The 20,239-nt window shown below is 52.6% G+C and overlaps 1 protein-coding gene across 1 annotated transcript in view; it reads left to right on the forward strand.

Annotated features, from left to right (window-relative positions):
- The first annotated feature begins 2,320 nt into the window (after nucleotides 1-2,320).
- LOC140410160 (membrane-associated phosphatidylinositol transfer protein 3-like) overlaps nucleotides 2,321-20,239 on the forward strand; it is a 24,798-nt gene continuing 6,879 nt past the window's right edge. The window contains exons 1-3 of the mRNA XM_072498122.1: nucleotides 2,321-2,467; nucleotides 8,477-8,660; nucleotides 9,944-10,072. Of these exons, the coding sequence (XP_072354223.1) occupies nucleotides 2,421-2,467; nucleotides 8,477-8,660; nucleotides 9,944-10,072 (360 nt within the window). The 5' untranslated portion in view covers nucleotides 2,321-2,420. The remainder of the gene's footprint in view (nucleotides 2,468-8,476; nucleotides 8,661-9,943; nucleotides 10,073-20,239) is intronic.

Below are 20,239 nucleotides of genomic sequence, written 5' to 3' on the forward strand. Positions count from 1 at the left end.
CTACGTGTGCGGGGCGCTGGGTAAGTGAACGTGGGCTACGCGTGCGGGGCGCTGGGTAAGTGAACGCAGGCTACGCGTGCGGGGCGCTGGGTAAGTGAACGTGGGCTACGCGTGCGGGGCGCTGGGTAAGAGAACGTGGGCTACGTGTGCGGGGCGCTGGGTAAGTGAACGTGGGCTACGTGTGCGGGGCGCTGGGTAAGAGAACGTGGGCTACGTGTGCGGGGCGCTGGGTAAGAGAACGCGGGCTACGCGTGCGGAGCGCTGGGTAAGAGAACGCGGGCTACGCGTGCGGGGCGCTGGGTAAGAGAACGTGGGCTACGTGTGAGGGGCGCTGGGTAAGAGAACGTGGGCTACGTGTGCGGAGCGCTGGGTAAGAGAACGTGAGCTACGCGTGCGGGCGCTGGGTAAGAGAACGCGGGCTACGCATGCGGGCGCTGGGTAAGAGAACGTGGGCTACGTGTGCGGGGCGCTGGGTAAGAGAACGCGGGCTACGCGTGCGGAGCGCTGGGTAAGAGAACGCGGGCTACGCGTGCGGGGCGCTGGGTAAGAGAACGCGGGCTACGCGTGCGGGCGCTGGGTAAGAGAACGCGGGCTACGTGTGCGGGGCGCTGGGTAAGTGAACGCGGGCTACGCGTGCGGGCGCTGGGTAAGTGAACGTGGGCTACGTGTGCGGGGCGCTGGGTAAGAGAACGCGGGCTACGTGTGCGGGGCGCTGGGTAAGAGAACGCGGGCTACGCGTGCGGGCGCTGGGTAAGAGAACGCGGGCTACGTGTGCGGGGCGCTGGGTAAGAGAACGCGGGCTACGTGTGCGGGGCGCTGGGTAAGAGAACGCGGGCTACGTGTGCGGGGCGCTGGGTAAGAGAACGCGGGCTACGCGTGCGGGGCGCTGGGTAAGAGAACGCGGGCTACGCGTGCGGGGCGCTGGGTAAGAGAACGCGGGCTACGCGTGCGGGGCGCTGGGTAAGAGAACGCGGGCTACTGTTATTCAGCAGGGTGAGGATCACTCACTGTGTAACTGTACAGAGTCACTGTTTATTCAGCAGGGTGAGGATCACTCACTGTGTAACTGTACAGAGTCACTGTTTATTCAGCAGGGTGGGGATCACTCACTGTGTAACTGTACAGAGTCACTGTTTATTCAGCAGGGTGAGGATCACTCACTGTGTAACTGTACAGAGTCACTGTTTATTCAGCAGGATGAGGATCACTCACTGTGTAACTGTACAGAGTCTCTGTTTATTCAGGGTGAGGATCACTCACTGTGTAACTGTACAGAGTCACTGTTTATTCAGGGTGAGGGTCACTCACTGTGTAACTGTACAGAGTCACTGTTTATTCAGCAGGGTGAGGGTCACTCACTGTGTAACTGTACAGAGTCACTGTTTATTCAGGGTGAGGGTCACTCACTGTGTAACTGTACAGAGTCTCTGTTTATTCAGGGTGAGGATCACTCACTGTGTAACTGTACAGAGTCACTGTTTATTCAGCAGGGTGAGGATCACTCACTGTGTAACTGTAGAGTCACTGTTTATTCAGCAGGGTGAGGATCACTCACTGTGTAACTGTACAGGGTCACTGTTTATTCAGGGTGAGGATCACTCACTGTGTAACTGTACAGGGTCACTGTTTATTCAGGGTGAGGATCACTCACTGTGTAACTGTACAGAGTCACAGTTTATTCAGGGTGAGGATCACTCACTGTGTAACTGTACAGAGTCACTGTTTATTCAGGGTGAGGATCACTCACTGTGTAACTGTACAGAGTCTCTGTTTATTCAGGGTGAGGATCACTCACTGTGTAACTGTACAGAGTCACTGTTTATTCAGGGTGAGGATCACTCACTGTGTAACTGTACAGAGTCACTGTTTATTCAGGGTGAGGATCACTCACTGTGTAACTGTACAGAGTCACTGTTTATTCAGGGTGAGGATCACTCACTGTGTAACTGTACAGAGTCACTGTTTATTCAGGATGAGGATCACACACTGTGTAACTGTACAGAGTCACTGTTTATTCAGGATGAGGATCACTCACTGTGTAACTGTACAGAGTCTCTGTTTATTCAGGGTGAGGATCACTCACTGTGTAACTGTACAGAGTCACTGTTTATTCAGGGTGAGGATCACTCACTGTGTAGCTGTACAGAGTCACTGTTTATTCAGCAGGGTGAGGATCACTCACTGTGTAACTGTACAGAGTCACTGTTTATTCAGCAGGGTGAGGATCACTCACTGTGTAACTGTACAGAGTCACTGTTTATTCAGGGTGTGGGTCACTTGTTCTGTTGACGGTTTTTCTTGACCTCTGACCTCACAGGGGTGACCACACGTTTGCAGAGTGTTACTTGTCTGTGCTGCCGAAGGGAACAGAGTGTGTGGTGTTCAGTATCGATGGCTCGTTCGCTGCTAGCGTCTCGATCATGGGAAGTGATCCGAAGGTGCGGGCTGGAGCTGTCGATGTGGTAAGGTAGGCAGGTATCACCCTGATCGTACCTCCGTCAGTAAAGACCGCATTGCCAGAGGCAGGACCGTCAGGAGAGAGGGTGGGAGAGAGAATGAGAGGGCGCAATGCAGAGAGTGACAGCGAGAGAGAATGAGGGAGCGACAGATGGGCAGAGGGTGATCGAGAGACTGACTGAGAGGGAGACAGAGAGGTAAAGAGCAAGACAGGGAGAGGGAGACAGAGAGATAATGAGAGAGAGAGGGACAGCGAGAGATAGCGAGCGAGAGAGGTGTACAGATAGAGAGAGGCACAGCAACAAGTGAGAGGGAGACAGAGTGATACAGAGATGGACAGAGAAATAAAGGATGCAACAGAGAGAGTGGGAAAGAGAGAGAATGGGAGAGAGAGAATGGGAGAGAATGAGAGGGAGAGAATGAGAGAGAGAGAATGAGAGACAGAGAATGGGAGAGAATGAGAGGGAGAGAATGAGGGCGAGAATGAGAGAGAGAGAATGAGAGGGAGAGAATGAGAGAGAGAGAATGAGAGACAGAGAATGGGAGAGAATGAGAGGGAGAGAATGAGGGAGAGAATGAGGGAGAGAATGGGAGAGAGAGAATGGCAGAGAATGAGAGAGAGAGAATGAGAGGGAGTGAATGAGAGGGAGAGAATGGGAGAGAATGAGAGGGAGAGAATGGGAGAGAATGAGAGAGAGAGAATGAGTGAGAGGGAGAGAGAGAGAGAGAATGAGAGGGATTGAATGAGAGGGAGAGAATGAGAGAGAGAGAATGAGAGGGAGAGAATGAGAGGGAGAGAATGAGAGAGAGAGAATGAGAGGGAGTGAATGAGAGGGAGTGAATGAGAGGGAGTGAATGAGAGAGAGAGAATGGGAGAGAATGAGAGGGAGAGAATGAGAGAGAGAGAATGAGAGGGAGTGAATGAGAGGGAGAATGGGAGAGAATGAGAGGGAGAGAATGGGAGAGAATGAGAGAGAGAGAATGAGTGAGAGGGAGAGAGAGAGAATGAGAGGGAGTGAATGAGAGGGAGAGAATGAGAGAGAGAGAATGAGAGGGAGTGAATGAGAGAGAGAGAATGAGAGGGAGTGAATGAGAGGGAGAGAACGAGAGAGAACGAATGAGAGGGAGTGAATGAGAGAGAGAGAATGAGAGGAAGTGAATGAGAGAGAGAGAATGAGAGAGAGAGAATGGGAGAGAATGAGAGGGAGAGAATGGGAGAGAATGAGTGAGAGAGAATGAGTGAGAGGGAGAGAGAGAGAGAGAATGAGAGGGAGAGAATGAGAGGGAGAGAATGAGAGGGAGAGAATGAGAGGGAGAGAATGAGAGAGAGAGAATGAGAGAGAATGAGTAAGAGGGAGAGAATGAGAGAGAGAGAATGAGAGGGAGAGAATGAGAGACAGAGAATGGGAGAGAATGAGAGAGAGAGAATGGGAGAGAATGAGAGAGAGAGAATGAGAGGGAGAGAATGAGAGGGAGAGAATGAGAGAGAGAGAATGAGAGGGAATGAATGAGAGGGAGAGAATGAGAGGGAGAGAATGAGAGGGAGAGAATGAGAGAGAGAATGGGAGAGAATGAGAGAGAGAGAATGGGAGAGAATGAGAGAGAGAGAATGAGAGGGAGAGAATGAGAGAGAGAGAATGAGAGGGAGAGAATGAGAGAGAGAGAATGAGAGGGAGTGAATGAGAGGGAGAGAATGAGAGAGAGAGAATGGGAGAGAATGAGAGGGAGTGAATGAGAGAGAGAGAATGAGAGGGAGAGAATGAGAGAGAGAGAGAATGAGAGGGAGAGAATGGGAGAGAATGAGAGAGAGAGAATGAGAGGGAGTGAATGAGAGGGAGAGAATGGGAGAGAGAATGGGAGAGAATGAGAGAGAGAGAATGAGAGGGAGAGAATGAGAGGGAGAGAATGAGAGAGAGAATGAGAGGGAGTGAATGAGGGAGAGAGAGAGAGAATGAGAGGGAGAGAATGAGAGAGAGAAAGAGTGAGAGGGAGAGAATGGGAGAGTGGGAAAGAGTGAAAATGAGAGGGAGAGAATGGGAGAGAGAGATTGAGAGGGAGAGAATGAGAGAGAGAGAATGGGAGAGAATGAGAGAGAGAGATTGAGAGGGAGAGAATGAGAGAGAGAGATTGAGAGGGAGAGAATGAGAGGGAGAGAATGAGAGACAGAGAATGGGAGAGAGAGAATGAGAGGGAGAGAATGAGAGGGAGAGAATGAGAGAGAGAGAATGAGAGAGAGAGAATGAGAGGGAGAGAATGAGAGACAGAGAATGGGAGGGAGAGAATGAGAGGGAGAGAATGAGAGGGAGAGAATGGGAGAGAATGAGAGAGAGAGATTGAGAGGGAGAGAATGGGAGAGAGAGAATGGGAGAGAATGAGAGAGAGAGAATGAGAGAGAGAGAATGAGAGAGAGAGAATGAGAGAGAGAGAATGAGAGGGAGTGAACGAGAGAGAGTGAATGAGAGGGAGAGAATGAGAGAGAGAGAATGAGAGAGAGAGAATGCGAGGGAGTGAATGAGAGAGAGAGAATGAGAGAGAGAGAATGGGAGAGAATGAGAGGGAGAGAATGAGAGAGAGAGAATGAGAGGGAGAGAATGAGAGAGAGAATGAGAGGGAGAGAATGAGAGAGAATGAGAGGGAGAGAATGAGTGAGGGGGAGAAAGAGAGAATGAGAGGGAGAGAATGAGAGGGAGAGAATGGGAGAGAATGAGAGAGAGAGATTGAGAGGGAGAGAATGGGAGAGAATGAGAGGGAGAGAATGAGAGAGAGAGAGAATGAGTGAGAGGGAGAGAGAGAGAGAATGAGTGAGTGAGAGGGAGTAAGTGAGAGGGAGAGAGAGAGAATGAGGGAGAGAATGAGAGGGAGAGAATGAGAGGGGGAGAATGAGAGGGGGAGAATGAGAGAGAGAATGAGGGAGAGAATGAGAGAGAGAGAGAATGAGGGAGAGAATGAGAGTGAGAGGATGAGAGTGAGAATGAGAGAGGGAATGAGAAAGGGAATGAGAGAGAGAGAATGAGAGAATGAGTGAGAGGGAGAGAGAGAGAATGAGAGGGAGAGAATGAGAGGGGGAGAATGGGAGAGAATGAGAGAGAGAGAATGAGTGAGAGGGGGAGAGGGAGAGAGAATGAGTGAGTGAGAGGGAGTGAGTGAGAGGGAGAGAGAGAGAATGAGAGGGAGAGAATGAGGGAGAGAATGGGAGAGAATGAGAGAGAGAGAATGAGTGAGAGGGGGAGAGAGAGAGAGAATGAGTGAGTGAGAGGGAGAGAGAGAGAATGAGAGGGAGAGAATGAGAGAGAGAATGGGAGAGAATGAGAGAGAGAGAATGAGAGGGAGTGAATGAGAGAGAGAGAATAAGAGGGAGAGAATGAGAGGGAGAGAATGAGAGAGAGAGAATGAGAGGGAGTGAATGAGAGGGAGATAATGAGAGGGAGAGAATGAGAGGGAGAGAGACTGAGGGAGAGAATGAGAGAGAGAGAATGAGGGAGAGAATAAGAGAGAGAGAATGAGAGTGAGAATGAGAGAGGGAATGAGCGAGGGAATGAGAGAGGGAATGAGAGATAGAGAATGAGAGAGAGAGAGAATGAGGGAGAGAGAGAGAGAATGAGTGAGTGAGAGGGAGTGAGTGAGAGGGAGAGAGAGAGAGAATGAGGGGGAGAATGAGAGGGAGAGAATGAGAGGGGGAGAATGAGAGAGAGAATGAGAGAGAATGAGGGAGAGAATGAGAGAGAGAGAGAATGAGGGAGAGAATGAGAGTGAGAGAATGAGAGTGAGAATGAGAGAAGGAATGAGAAAGGGAATGAGAGAGAGAGAATGAGAGAATGAGTGAGAGGGAGAGAGAGAGAATGAGAGGGAGAGAATGAGAGGGAGAGAATGGGAGAGAATGAGAGAGAGGGAATGAGTGAGAGGGGGAGAGAGAGAATGAGAGGGAGAGAATGAGTGGGAGAGAATGAGAGAGAGAGAGAGAATGAGTGAGTGAGAGGGAGTGGGAGGGAGAGAATGAGAGGAGAGAATGAGAGGGAGAGAATGAGAGAGAGAGAATGAGAGAGAGAGAATGAGAGGGAGAGAATGGGAGAGAGAGAATGAGAGAGAGAGAATGAGAGGGAGAGAATGAGAGAGAGAGAATGAGAGTGAGAATGAGAGAGGGAATGAGAGCGAGAATTAAATAAAGAATGAGAGAGAAAAACGAATGAGGGAATAATTAGAGAGTCAGAGATAGAGAGTGAGAGGGAGTGGAAAGAAAGGTAGACAGAGAGAGAAAGGCAGAGATAGAGAGTGAGAGGGAGTGGGGAAGAAAGGTAGACAGAGAGAGAAAGGCAGAGATAGAGAGTGAGAGGGAGTGGGGAAGAAAGGTAGACAGAGAGAGAGAGAGAGAGAGGCAGAGACAGAGATTGACAGAAGCACAAGGATTCACAGAGGTAAAGACTGAAGGAGAAAAAGAAATGCAAGGACAGGAATAATATCAAATAGATTCGGTGACGAGAGCAAGCGTGAATGGGAACCACTTCCATTTCTAAAGCAGGAGCGATCCCAGACCCTAAACAGAAACTTTAAAGACCAGGTCTAACCCTGAGCGACACAAGCTGTAGTCAGAGAGCGGGGATCGAGGAGTGTTGGAAACGGAGTGAGAGGGACAAACAGAGAGGGTTTTGGGAGGGAGTTCCAGAGCTTGGCGACCCCCAGGCAGCTGAAGGCACGGCGTCCAATGGTGCATCGATGGGAATAGGGGGAGAGACTGGAAAAGCCGGAACAGAGCGCAGATATCTTGGAGAGGAGAATTAATATATTCTTGTCAAGTCAGGAAGCCCAGACTGTCTCATAGTGAATGAGGTACCTTACTGAAGGTCAGTGACTCTTGAGGAAACACAGCAACCAGATTGTCACATTTATCGGCATCAAGAGGTGAATATTGGCCCCAAGACTCTCAACAGTATTCTGGATTATACCCCTACTCTAAACCCAGTGTCAGCATCCAGTGACACGTACAACAAAGTTAGATACAGAGTAAAGCTCCCTCTACACTGTCCCCATCAAACACCCAGGACAGGTACAGCACGGGGTTAGATACAGAGTAAAGCTCCCTCTACACTGTCCCCATCAAACACTCCCAGGACAGGTACAGCACAGGGTTAGATACAGAGTAAAGCTCCCTCTACACTGTCCCCATCAAACACTCCCAGGACAGGTACAGCACGGGGTTAGATACAGAGTAAAGCTCCCTCTACACTGTCCCCATCAAACACTCCCAGGACAGGTACAGCACGGGGTGAGATACAGAGTAAAGCTCCCTCTACACTGTCCCCATCAAACACTCCCAGGACAGGTACAGCACGGGGTTAGACACAGAATAAAGCTCCCTCTACACTGTCCCCATCAAACACTCCCAGGACAGGTACAGCACGGGGTTAGATACAGAGTAAAACTCCCTCTACACTGTCCCCATCAAACACTCCCAGGACAGGTACAGCACGGGGTGAGATACAGAGTAAAGCTCCCTCTACACTGTCCCCATCAAACACTCCCAGGACAGGTACAGCACGGGGTTATATACAGAGTAAAGCTCCCTCTACACTGTCCCCATCAAACACTCCCCGGACAGGTCCAGCACGGGGTTATATGCAGAGTGAAGCTCCCTCTACACTGTGATCATCAAACACTCCCAGGACAGGTACAGCACGGGGTTAGATACAGAGTAAAGGTCCCTCTACACTGTCCCCATCAAACACTCCCAGGACAGGTACAGCACGGGGTTAGATACAGAGTAAAGCTCCCTCTACACTGTCCCCATCAAACACTCCCAGGACAGGTACAGCACGGGGTTAGATACAGAGTAAAGGTCCCTCTACACTGTCCCCATCAAACACTCCCAGGACAGGTACAGCACGGGGTTAGATACAGAGTAAAGCTCCCTCTACACTGTCCCCATCAAACACTCCCAGGACAGGTCCAGCACGGGGTTAGATGCAGAGTGAAGCTCCCTCTACACTGGGCTGTCCTCACTCCAGCATGTCTCTCTCTGTTACAGACACTGGCAGGACCGGGGTTACCTGATCGTTTATGTGACTGGCCGGCCGGATATGCAGAAACAGAAAGTGGTGGCTTGGCTGTCCCAGCACAACTTCCCTCATGGTGTTGTCTCCTTCTGTGACGGACTCGTCCATGACCCACTCAGACAGAAGACAGCCTTCCTGCAGAGTATGGTGCAGGAGGTAAGTGGGAAACTGCTTCGTTCCTGGCCTGGGGATGGTGGGACTGTGTTGCTGGTCAGACCCAGCATTTATTGCTCATCCCCAGTTGCCCCTTGAGAAGTTGGGGGGGTGAGCTGCCTTCTTGAACCGCGGCAGTCCCCGAGGTGTAGGTACACCCACAGTGCTGTTAGGGAGGGAGTTCCAGGATGTTGCCCCAGCGACAGTGAAGGAACGGCCGATATATTTCCCTATTTCTGTGAACTGCTGTCCAGAATGTAACACGCGCCCTTGCTGTGGCTAACTCCAGCTCGGCATAACTCTCACCTTCAGCTGCTCTGCCCAAGAGTGAAAGGACCCATCTCAGTTGCCTTCTGAACCACTTCTTATCTGTCCAATCTGTCAGGGATTCATTAACCAAGTGCCCGGCAATGACCGTCTCCGACAAGAGAGGATCGAACCATCGCCCCCTTGACGTTCGACGGCGTTCCCATCGCTGAATCCCCCACAATCCACATCCTGGGGGTAACCATTGATCAGAAACTGAACTGGGCCCAGCCCCATTAATACTGTGGCTACCAGGGCAGGTCAGAGGCTGGGAATCCTGCGGAGAGTAACTCACCTCCTGACCCCCCGAAGCCTGTCCCCCATCGACAAGGCACAAGTCAGGAGTGTGAGGGAAACTCTCCACTTGCCCGGATGAGCGCAGCTCCAACAACACTCGAGAAGCTCGACACCATCCAGGAGAAAGCATCCCCGCTTGATCGCTCCCCTTCCACAAACATTCACTCCCCCCCCCCCACCCACCCCGACGCACAGTGTCAGCCGTGTGTCCCATCTACAAGATGCCCGGCAGCGACTCACCGAGGTTCCTCAGGCAGCACCTTCCAAACCCACGCCCACCTCCATCGAGAAGGACAAGAGCAGCAGATACCTGGGAACCCCCCCCACCTGGAGGTTCCCCTCCGAGTCACTCCCCACCCCGACTGGGAAATACATCGGCCGTTCCTTCACTGTCGCCGGGGCAACAGCCTGGAACTCCCTCCCTAACAGCACAGCGGGTGCACCTACACCTCGGGGACTGCAGCGGGTTGACAAAGGCAGCTCACCCCCCACCTTCCGAAGGGGCAATTAGGGACGGGCAGTAAATGCTGGGCCTGACCAGCGACTCCCACGTCCTGCAAAAATGATTAATTTTAAAATTTGGTGGACTTTTTCTCCTCCTTTTCCCTCCACGTCTCAGTAGTTTGTTGGGTTGTTTGTTTGTCTGTTTGCCCTAATTGCCGCCTCCCCATGTCGCTGCGCAGGCTCAGGTGAAGATTGGGGCTGCCTATGGCTCGATGAAGGATATCTCGGTGTACGCTCTCCTCCGAGTGCCTGCCCAGCAGATCTACATCGTTGGAAGGCCTTCCAAGAAGTGGTTGAACCAGTGCCAGGTAACGTCCTCTTCCCCAGCGGGTCATAGAAACGTGGAAAACAGGAGCAGGAGGAGGACCCCCTCCCCCCCCCCCCCCCCCCCCCGCTCACGATGAATTTCCCGCGAAGAAGTCGATAAACGGTTGCCAGCTCCTGACAGGGACCTCCAGACCGAGAAAGCTCGCCAAATCCGATAGCCCGGCCTCCAACTTCGGGGGCTTTGAGTCGCTCCACGCCAGCAGAATCCGTCGCCGGGCTACCAGGGAAGCAAAGGCCAGAACGTCGGCCTCTCTCTCTCTCTCCTCCTGGACTCCCGGGTCTCCGAAACCCCCAAAAATAGCCACCTCCGGACTCATCGCCACCCCTTGTTTTCAGTACCCGGGACATGACGTCCGCGAATCCCTGCCAGTACCCCCTGAGGTTTGGAGATGTCCAGAACATGTGGACATGGTTCGCTGGTCCTCCCGAACATCTGGCGCACCTGTACCTCCAATCCAAAGAATTTACTCATCCGGTCCACTGTTTGAAGAGTGTTTTAACCTCAACTGCTTCCTGTGGGAATGAGTTCCACAGGCCCACCACTCTCCGGGTGAAGAAATGTCTCCTTATCTCTGTCCGAAATGGTCTACGCCGAATCCTCAGGCTGTGACCCCTGGTTCTGGACACACTTATCATTGGTAACATCTTCCCTGCATCTCCCCTGTCCAGTCCTGTTAGAATTTTATAATCTCTGTGAGATCCCCCCTCATTCTTCTGAACTCCAGCGAGAACAATCCCAACCTCGTCAATCACTCCTCATCTGACAGTCCCGCCATAGAACATAGAAAATACAGCACAGAACAGGCCCTTCGGCCCACAATGTTGTGCCGAACCTTTGTCCTAGATTAATCATAGATTATCATTGAATTTACAGTGCAGAAGGAGGCCATTCGGCCCATTGAGTCTGCTCCGGCTCCTGGAAAGAGCACCCTACCCAAACTCAACACCTCCACCCAACACCAAGGGCAATTTTGGACACTAAGGGCAATTTATCATTGGCCAATTCACCTAACAGCACATCTTTGGACTGTGGGAGGAAACCGGAGCACCCGGAGGAAACCCACGCAGACACGGAGAGGACGTGCAGACTCCGCACAGACCGTGACCCAAGCCGGAATCGAACCTGGGACCCTGGAGCTGTGAAGCAATTGTGCTATCCACAATGCTACCGTGCTGCCCTTAAGAACAAATTAATCTACACTATATCATTTAACCGTAATCATGTACCTATCCAATAGCTGCTTGAAGGTCCCTAATGTTTCTGACTCAACTACTTCCACAGGCAGTGCATTCCATGCCCCCACTACTCTCTGGGTAAAGAACCTACCTCTGACATCCCCCCTATATCTTCCACCATTCACCTTAAATTTAAGTCCCCTTGTAATGGTTTGTTCCACCCAGGGAAAAAGTCTCTGACTGTCTACTCTATCTATTCCCCTGATCATCTTATAAACCTCTATCAAGTCGCCCCTCATCCTTCTCCGTTCTAATGAGAAAAGTCCTAGCACCCAGGAATCAGTCTGGTAAACCTTCGCTGCGCTCCCTCGAGAGCAAGAACATCCTTCCTCAGAGAAGGAGACCACAACTGCCCACAATACTCCAGGTGTGGCCTCGCCAAGGCCCTGGACAACTGCAGCAACACATCCTGTCCTCGAAGCCTCTCGCAATGAAGGCCATTTGCCGCCTTTACCGCTCGCTGTCCCTCAGAAAACCAGGGTGCCTCAATTTCTCACTTGGGATGTGAGACGCCCGATGAGTTGGGACGTCCCAGGAGGGAATTTCTGACCTCTTCAAGCGAGGTTCCGAGGATCTTTCTGAAGCCTTTTCACTGCCCCTCTCCTCCCCCTGGGGAGTCTCCTGCCGAGACCCAGTTCCCGAGTGATTTCAGGAATCTGGGGCGGGGGACTCTCCGCTTGCCCACGTCGAGTTCGTAGCCGCCGATTGGGCGGAGAATCCGAACCGGGGGCGGCGCCTGTTTTCGGATGGTCCGCCCCTTCCAAAACGGCATCGTCGGGGAGTACGTCCGGCCCGGGCGGGGGTGGTTTTGACCGAGTCACACCTCCAAGTTGGGCAAGGCCGGGAGAAGGGCTCACCGTTCATCCCATCACCAGAGGGATGAGGGCGAGGCCGGGAATAAAAAATTCTTAACTGGGGAAAGGCTAATTTTACTAAGACGAGGTTTGATTTGGTCCATGGGGACTTGGAGCAACTACTTGCAGTTGCAATTGTCGGCGTGGCGGGAGGCCTTCAGGGAGGAGGGAGTGGGAGAAAAGGGAAAATATCTTCCCGAGAAGCTAGAGAACGCATGACCAGACAACGGCGGACGTCAAGGGAATTAAAGATCAGGACTGAGACACAAAGAAGCTTACGGCAGACACCGAGGGCTGAATACAGCAGAGTCAGAGAGGTGTTTAAAAAGTGCAAGGGCGAAGTTGAAAAGGAAATGAGGAAATTTAAGAGAGTGAATGAAAAAGCTTTGGCAGGAAGAATAAAGAAAATCCCAAAGAGGCTTTCAAAATATATAAAGAGCAAGAGAATATCTAGGGAACGAGGAGGCCCAATTAGGGACCCTATAGTTAATGCGTGTGGACCTCGATGACGTGGGGACAGTCCTCAATGGATACTCTGCGTCCGTCATCACGAGGGGAGGACTGTGACATATTGGAGGAAGTTAACATGGAGAGGGAGGAGGCAATGGCAGGTTTAGCGGCCTTAAAAGTGGATTGATCTGCAGGCCCGTAGATGCGTCTCCGGCTGTTGAAGGGACAAGGCAGGAGATTTCAGAGGACTGGGAGACAGCTAACGTCCCTGTATTAAAAACTGGAGGTAGGGAGAGACCAGTCTGTCTCACCTCGGTGTGGGGAAGTTATGAGAAAGCATTCTGGGGGGGCAGAATATATCTGCTCTTGGACAGCATGGGGCGATCGGGGAGAGTCGGTGTGGACTTGTAAAGGGGAGGCCGTGTTTTATGAATGGAATCAAATTTTTTGTGGAGTTAACCAGGAGTGTCGATGAGGGTAAAGCATTTGATGTGGTCTCTGTAGACTTTATCAAGGCTTTTGATAGGGTCCCTCGTGGCAGACTGGTCAAGAAAGTGAGAGGCTCGTGGGATCGAAGGCAAAGTGGCTCTTTGGAAGCAGAGGGTGATGGGAGAGTGATGGACGTCTGGGGTTCCGCAGGGGCCCGGTCGGTGCAGGGGCCCTTGCTATTTGTGGTTCACATTAATGATTTGGACATGTATGTAGGGGGGTATGATCAAGAAGTTTGCGTGTGACACGGAAATTGGTCGAGTGGTAAATAGTGAGGAGGGTAGCTGTAGACTGCAGGATGTCAGTGGACTGGTCAGGTGGACAGAGCAGTGGCAAATGGCATTGAACCCGGTAGAAGGTCAGAATACAGGAGGGAGATAGAGAACCTAGTGGAGTGGTGCAGCGAAACAATCTCTCCCTCAATGCCAGCAAAACTAAAGAGCTGGTCATTGACTTCAGGAAGCAAAGTACTGTACACACCCCTGTCAGCATCAACGGGGCCGAGGTGGAGATGGTTAGCAGTTTCAAATTCCTGGGTGTACAATCTCCAAACATCTGTCCTGGTCCACCCACGTCGACGCTACGACCAAGAAAGCACAACAGCGCCTATACTTCCTCTGGTAACGAAGGAAATTCGGCATGTCCACATTGACTCTTACCAACTTTTACAGATGCACCATAGAAAGCATCCTATCTGGCTGCATCACAGCCTGGTATGGCAACTGCTCGGCCCAGGACCGCAAGAAACTTCAGAGAGTCGTGAACACCGCCCAGTCCATCACACGGAGCCGCCTCCCATCCATTGACTCCGTCTAGACCTCCCGCTGCCTGGGGAAAGCGGGCAGTATAATCAAAGACCCCTCCCACCCGGCTTACTCACTCTTCCAACTTCTTCCATCGGGCAGGAGATACAGAAGTCTGAGAACACACACGGACAGACTGAAAAACAGCTTCTTCCCTGCTGTTACCAGACTCCGAAACGACCCTCTTATGGACTGACCTCATTTTTTAAAATTAATATGTTTATTAAGAATTTTTAAACAAAAATTTTCAAACAACCCCCCCCCCCCCCCCCCGTAACAAAAAGAAAAGAAAGCTCGCATAGCAAGACATAAACATGGCAAGTCAATATGATACAGAACTTTGTACATTGGATTCCTCCCGTACATATCAGTTTTCCGGATCATTCATGTATTTTCTTGCTCAAATACCCCCCAGAAAAACCCCTTTCCCCATCCCTCCTTCTTCCCCCCCGCCCCCCCCCCCCCAAGAAAGATATCCTCCCCCCCCAGGTTGCTGCTGCTGCTGTCCGACCTTCCTCTAACGCTCCGCGAGATAGTCTAGGAACGGTTGCCACCGCCTGTAGAACCCCTGCGCAGACCCTCTCAAGGCAAACTTTATCCTCTCCAACTTGATAAACCCGGCCATGTCATTTATCCAGGCCTCCAGGCTGGGGGGCTTCGCCTCCTTCCACATTAACAAGATCCTTCGCCGGGCTACCAAGGACGCAAAGGCCAGAATGCCGGCCTCTTTCGCCTCCTGCACTCCCGGCTCGTCCGCCACCCCAAATAGTGCCAGCCCCCAACTTGGCTTGACCTGTACTTTCACCACGTTGGACATAGTCCTCGCGAAACCCCTCCAGAACCCATCCAGTGCCGGGCACGACCAGAACATATGGGCATGGTTCGCCGGGCTTCCTGAGCACCTCCCACATCTGTCCTCCACCCCAAAGAACCTACTCAGCCTCGCCCCCGTCATATGCGCTCTGTGAACAACCTTAAATTGTATCAGGCTGAGCCTGGCACATGAGGAAGAGGAATTAACCCTACTCAGGGCACCAGCCCACAGACCCTCCTCAATCTCCTCCCCCAGTTCCTCTTCCCATTTACCCTTCAGCTCCTCTACCAAAGCCTCCCCCTCTTCTTTCATCTCCTGGTATATCGCCGATACCTTGCCCGAAATCACCCTGTCTTGAATCCCCTGTGCCGGGAGCAGCGGGAATTCCGACCTGCCGCCTCACAAACGCCCTCACTTGCATGGACCTGAAAGCGTTTCCCGGGGGTAGCCCAAACTTCTCCTCCAGCGCCCCCAAGCTCGCAAACGTACCATCAATGAACAGGTCCCCATGGACTGACCTCATTAACACTACACCCTGTATGCTTCACCCGATGCCAGTGCTTATGTAGTTACATTGTGGACCTTGTGTTGCCCTATTATGTATTTTCTTTTATTCCCGTTCCTTCCCATGTACTTAATGATCTGTTGAGCTGCTCGCAGAAAAATACTTTTCACTGTACCTCGGTACACGTGACAATAAACAAATCCAATCCAATCCAAATGCACTTGGGGAGGGCTAACTAGGCCGAGGATTACAGTAGGAAAGTACGAAAGATCGGAGGGATCTTGCGATGCATATTCACAGGTACCTGAAGGTGGGTGACAGGTAGCTAAGGTGGTTAAGAAGAAATTATTAGCCTTTTATTAGCCAAGGCATTGAATATAAGCAGGGAGGTTAATGTGGAGCTGTATAAAACGCTGGTTAGGTCACAGCGAGAGTACTGTGTGCAGTTCTGGTCGCCACATTATAGGAAGGATGTGATTGTACTGGAGGGGGTGCAGAGGGGATTCACCAGGATGTTGCCTGGATTAAAGGCTCTGACCTGTGAGTAAAGATTTGATGGACTGGGGATAATTTCATTGGAGGAGCGAGGGTTGAGAGGGGATCTAATGGAGGTGTATAAGATTGCGAGGGGCATAGATAGGGTGGATAGAAAGGCACTTTTTCCATTTGTATCGGGGTCAATAACCGGAGGCAAAGATTGAAGATAAAAGGCTATGAGACGCAGGGGCAGAATTAGGCCACTCGGCCCATCCAGTCCCCTCCGCCATTCGATGAGATTGTGACTGATCTGCTGTGATAATCCTCATTCCATCTTCCTGCCTTATCCCCGTGACCCTCGACCCCCTCACTGATTAACAATCTCTCAGCCTGGACCATACTGAACGGCCCAGTCTCGACAGCTCTCTGCGGTGAAGAGTTCCACACTCACTCCCCTCCGAGAGAAGATATTCCTCCTCATCTCTGTGTGAAATGGGCGACCCCTCGCTCTGAGATTCTGTCCTCCGCTCCCAGACTCTCCCACACGGGGAAACATCCTCTCAGCATCTCCCCTCACTCTGAGATTCTGCCCTCTGGGCCCAGACTCTCCCACACGGGGAAACATCCTCTCAGAATCTCCCCTCACTCTGAGATTCTGCCCATTAGTCCCAGACTCTCCCACACGGGGAAACATCCTCTCAGAATCTCCCCTCACTCTGAGATTCTGCCCTCTGCTCCCAGACTCTCCCACACGGGAAAACATCCTCTCAGAATCTCCCCTCACTCTGAGATTCTGCCCTCTGGGCCCAGACTCTCCCACATGGGGAAACATCCTCTCAGCATCGACCCTCACTCTGAGATTCTGCCCTCTGCTCCCCGACTCTCCCACACGGGGAAACATCCTCTCAGCATCTCCGCTCACTCTGAGATTCTGCCCTCTGGGCCCAGACTCTCCCACACGGGGAAACATCCTTTCAGAATCCCCCCTCACTCTGAGATTCTGCCCTCTGGGCCTAGACTCTCCCACACGGGGAAACATCCTCTCAGAATCTCCCCTCACTCTGAGATTCTGTCCTCTGCTCCCAGACTCTCCCACACGGGGATACATCCTCTCAGAATCTCCCCTCACTCTGAGGTTCTGCCCTCTGCTCCCAGACTCTCCCACACGGGGAAACATCCTCTCAGAATCTCCCCTCACTCTGAGATTCTGCCCTCTGGGCCCAGACTCTCCCACACGGGGAAACATCCTCTCAGAATCTTCCCTCACTCTGAGATTATGCCCTCTGCTCCCAGGCTCTCCCACACGGGGAAACATCCTCTCAGAATCTCCCCTCACTCTGAGATTCTGTCCTATGGTCCCAGACCCTCCCACACGGGGAAACATCCTCTCAGAATCTCCGCTAACTCTGAGATTCTGCCCTCTGGGCCCAGACTCTCCCACACGGGGAAACATCCTCTCAGAATCACCCCTCACTCTGAGATTCTGCCCTGTGCTCCCAGACTCTCCCACACGGGGAAACATCCTCTCAGAATCTCCCCTCACTCTGAGATTCTGCCCTCTGGGCCCAGACTCTCCCACACGGGGAAACATCCTCTCAGAATCACCCCTCACTCTGAGATTCTGCCCTGTGCTCCCAGACTCTCCCACACGGGGAAACATCCTCTCAGAATCTCCCCTCACTCTGAGATTCTGCCCTCTGGGCCCAGACTCTCCCACACGGGGAAACATCCTCTCAGAATCTCCCCTCACTCTGAGATTCTGCCCTCTGCTCCAGACTCTCCCACACGGGGAAACATCCTCTCAGAATCTCCCCTCACTCTGAGATTCTGTCCTCTGGGCCCAGACTCTCCCACACGGGGAAACATCCTCTCAGAATTTCCCCTCACTCTGAGATTCTGCCCTCTGGGCCCAGACTCTCCCACACGGGGAAACATCCTCTCAGAATCTCCCCTCACTCTGAGATTCTGCACTCTGGGCCCAGACTCTCCCACACGGGGAAACATCCTCTCAGAATCTCCACTCACTCTGAGATTCTGTCCTCTGGTCCCAGACTCCCCCACACGGGGAAACATCCTCTCAGAATCTCTCCTCACTCTGAGATTCTGCCCTCTGGGCCCAGACTCTCCCACACGGGGAAACATCCTCTCAGCATCGACACTCACTCTGAGATTCTGCCCTCTGGGCCCAGACTCTACCACACGGGGAAACATCCTCTCAGAATCTCCCCTCACTCTGAGATTCTGCCCTCTGGGCCCAGACTCTCCCACACGGGGAAACATCCTCTCAGCATCGACACTCACTCTGAGATTCTGCCCTCTGGGCCTAGACTCTCCCACACGGGGAAACATCCTCTCAGAATCTTCCCTCACTCGGAGATTCTGCCCTCTGGGCCCAGACTCTCCCACACGGGGAAACATCCTCTCAGCATCGACCCTCACTCTGAGATTCTGCCCTCTGGGCCAAGACTCTCCCACACAGGGAAACATCCTCTCAGAATCTCCCCTCACTCTGAGATTCTGCCCTCTGGTCCCAGACTCTCCCACACGGGGAAACATCCTCTCAGAATCTCCCCTCACTCTGAGATTCTGCCCTCTGCTCCCCGACTCTCCCACACGGGGAAACATCCTCTCAGCATCTCCGCTCACTCTGAGATTCTGCCCTCTGGGCCCAGACTCTCCCACACGGGGAAACAGCCTCTCAGAATCTCCCCTCACTCTGAGATTCTGCCCTCTGGGCCTAGACTCTCCCACACGGGGAAACATCCTCTCAGAATCACCCCTCACTCTGAGATTCTGTCCTCTGGGCCCAGACTCTCCCACACGGGGAAACATCCTCTCAGCATCTCCCCTCACTCTGAGATTCTGCCCTCTGGGCCCAGACTCTCCCACACGGGGACACATCCTCTCAGAATCTCCCCTCACTCTGAGATTCTGCCCTCTGGGCCCAGACTCTCCCACACGGGGAAACATCCTCTCAGAATCTCCCCTCACTCTGAGATTCTGCCCTCTGGGCCCAGACTCTCCCACACGGGGAAACATCCTCTCAGCATCGACCCTCACTCTGAGATTCTGCCCTCTGCTCCCCGACTCTCCCACACGGGGAAACATCCTCTCAGCATCTCAGCTCACTCTGAGATTCTGCCCTCTGGGCCCAGACTCTCCCACACGGGGAAACATCCTCTCAGAATCTCCCCTCACTCTGAGATTCTGCCCTCTGGGCCTAGACTCTCCCACACGGGGAAACATCCTCTCAGAATCACCCCTCACTCTGAGATTCTGTCCTCTTGGCCCAGACTCTCCCACACGGGGAAACATCCTCTCAGCATCTCCCCTCACTCTGAGATTCTGCCCTCTGGTCCCAGACTCTCTCACACGGGGAAACATCCTCTCAGAATCTCCCGTCACTCTGAGATTCTGCCGTCTGCTCCCAGACTCTCCCACACGGGGAAACAACCTCTCAGAATCTCCCCTCACTCTGAGATTCTGCCCTCTGGGCCCAGACTCTCCCACACGGGGACACATCCTCTCAGAATCTCCCCTCACTCTGAGATTCTGCCCTCTGGGCCCAGACTCTCCCACACAGGGAAACATCCTCTCAGCATCGACCCTCACTCTGAGATTCTGTCCTCTGCTCCCCGACTCTCCCACACGGGGAAACATCCTCTCAGCATCTCCGCTCACTCTGAGATTCTGCCCTCTGCTCCCAGACTCTCCCACACGGGGAAACATCCTCTCAAAATCTCCCCTCACTCTGAGATTCTGCCCTCTGGGCCCAGACTCTCCCACACGGGGAAACATCCTCTCAGAATCACCCCTCACTCTGAGATTCTGCCCTGTGCTCCCAGACTCTCCCACACGGGGAAACATCCTCTCAGAATCTCCCCTCACTCTGAGATTTTGCCCTCTGCTCCCAGACTCTCCCACACGGGGAAACATCCTCTCAGAATCTCTGCTCACTCTGAGATTCTGCCCTCTGGGCCCAGACTCTCCCACACGGGGAAACATCCTCTCAGAATCTCCCCTCACTGAGATTCTGTCCTCTGGGCCCAGACTCTCCCACACGGGGAAACATCCTCTCAGAATCTCCCCTCACTCTGAGATTCTGTACTCTGGGCCCAGACTCTCCCACACGGGGAAACATCCTCTCAGAATCTCCCCTCACTCTGAGATTCTGTCCTCTGCTCCCAGACTCTCCCACACGGGGAAACATCCTCTCAGAATCTCCCCTCACTCTGAGATTCTGCCCTCTGGGCCCAGACTCTCCCACACGGGGAAACATCCTCTCAGCATAGACTCTGCCAAACCCCCGGAGAATCCGGAATGTTTCAATAAGGCCGCCTCTCATTCTACTTAACTGTATATCTTTCCTTAGATAAGGGGACCAAAACGGTTCACAGTATTCCAGGTGTGGTGTGGAGCTGTGTGAGCCTGGGTCTGTGAGCCTGGGTCTGGGTGCATGTCTGGGTCCATTTGTCTATCTGTGTGTCTGTATGAGTCTGCATGTGTGTGTGTTGTGGCTG

This window comes from Scyliorhinus torazame, chromosome 4 (assembly GCF_047496885.1).
Source record: "Scyliorhinus torazame isolate Kashiwa2021f chromosome 4, sScyTor2.1, whole genome shotgun sequence".
Classification (NCBI taxonomy): domain Eukaryota; kingdom Metazoa; phylum Chordata; class Chondrichthyes; order Carcharhiniformes; family Scyliorhinidae; genus Scyliorhinus; species Scyliorhinus torazame.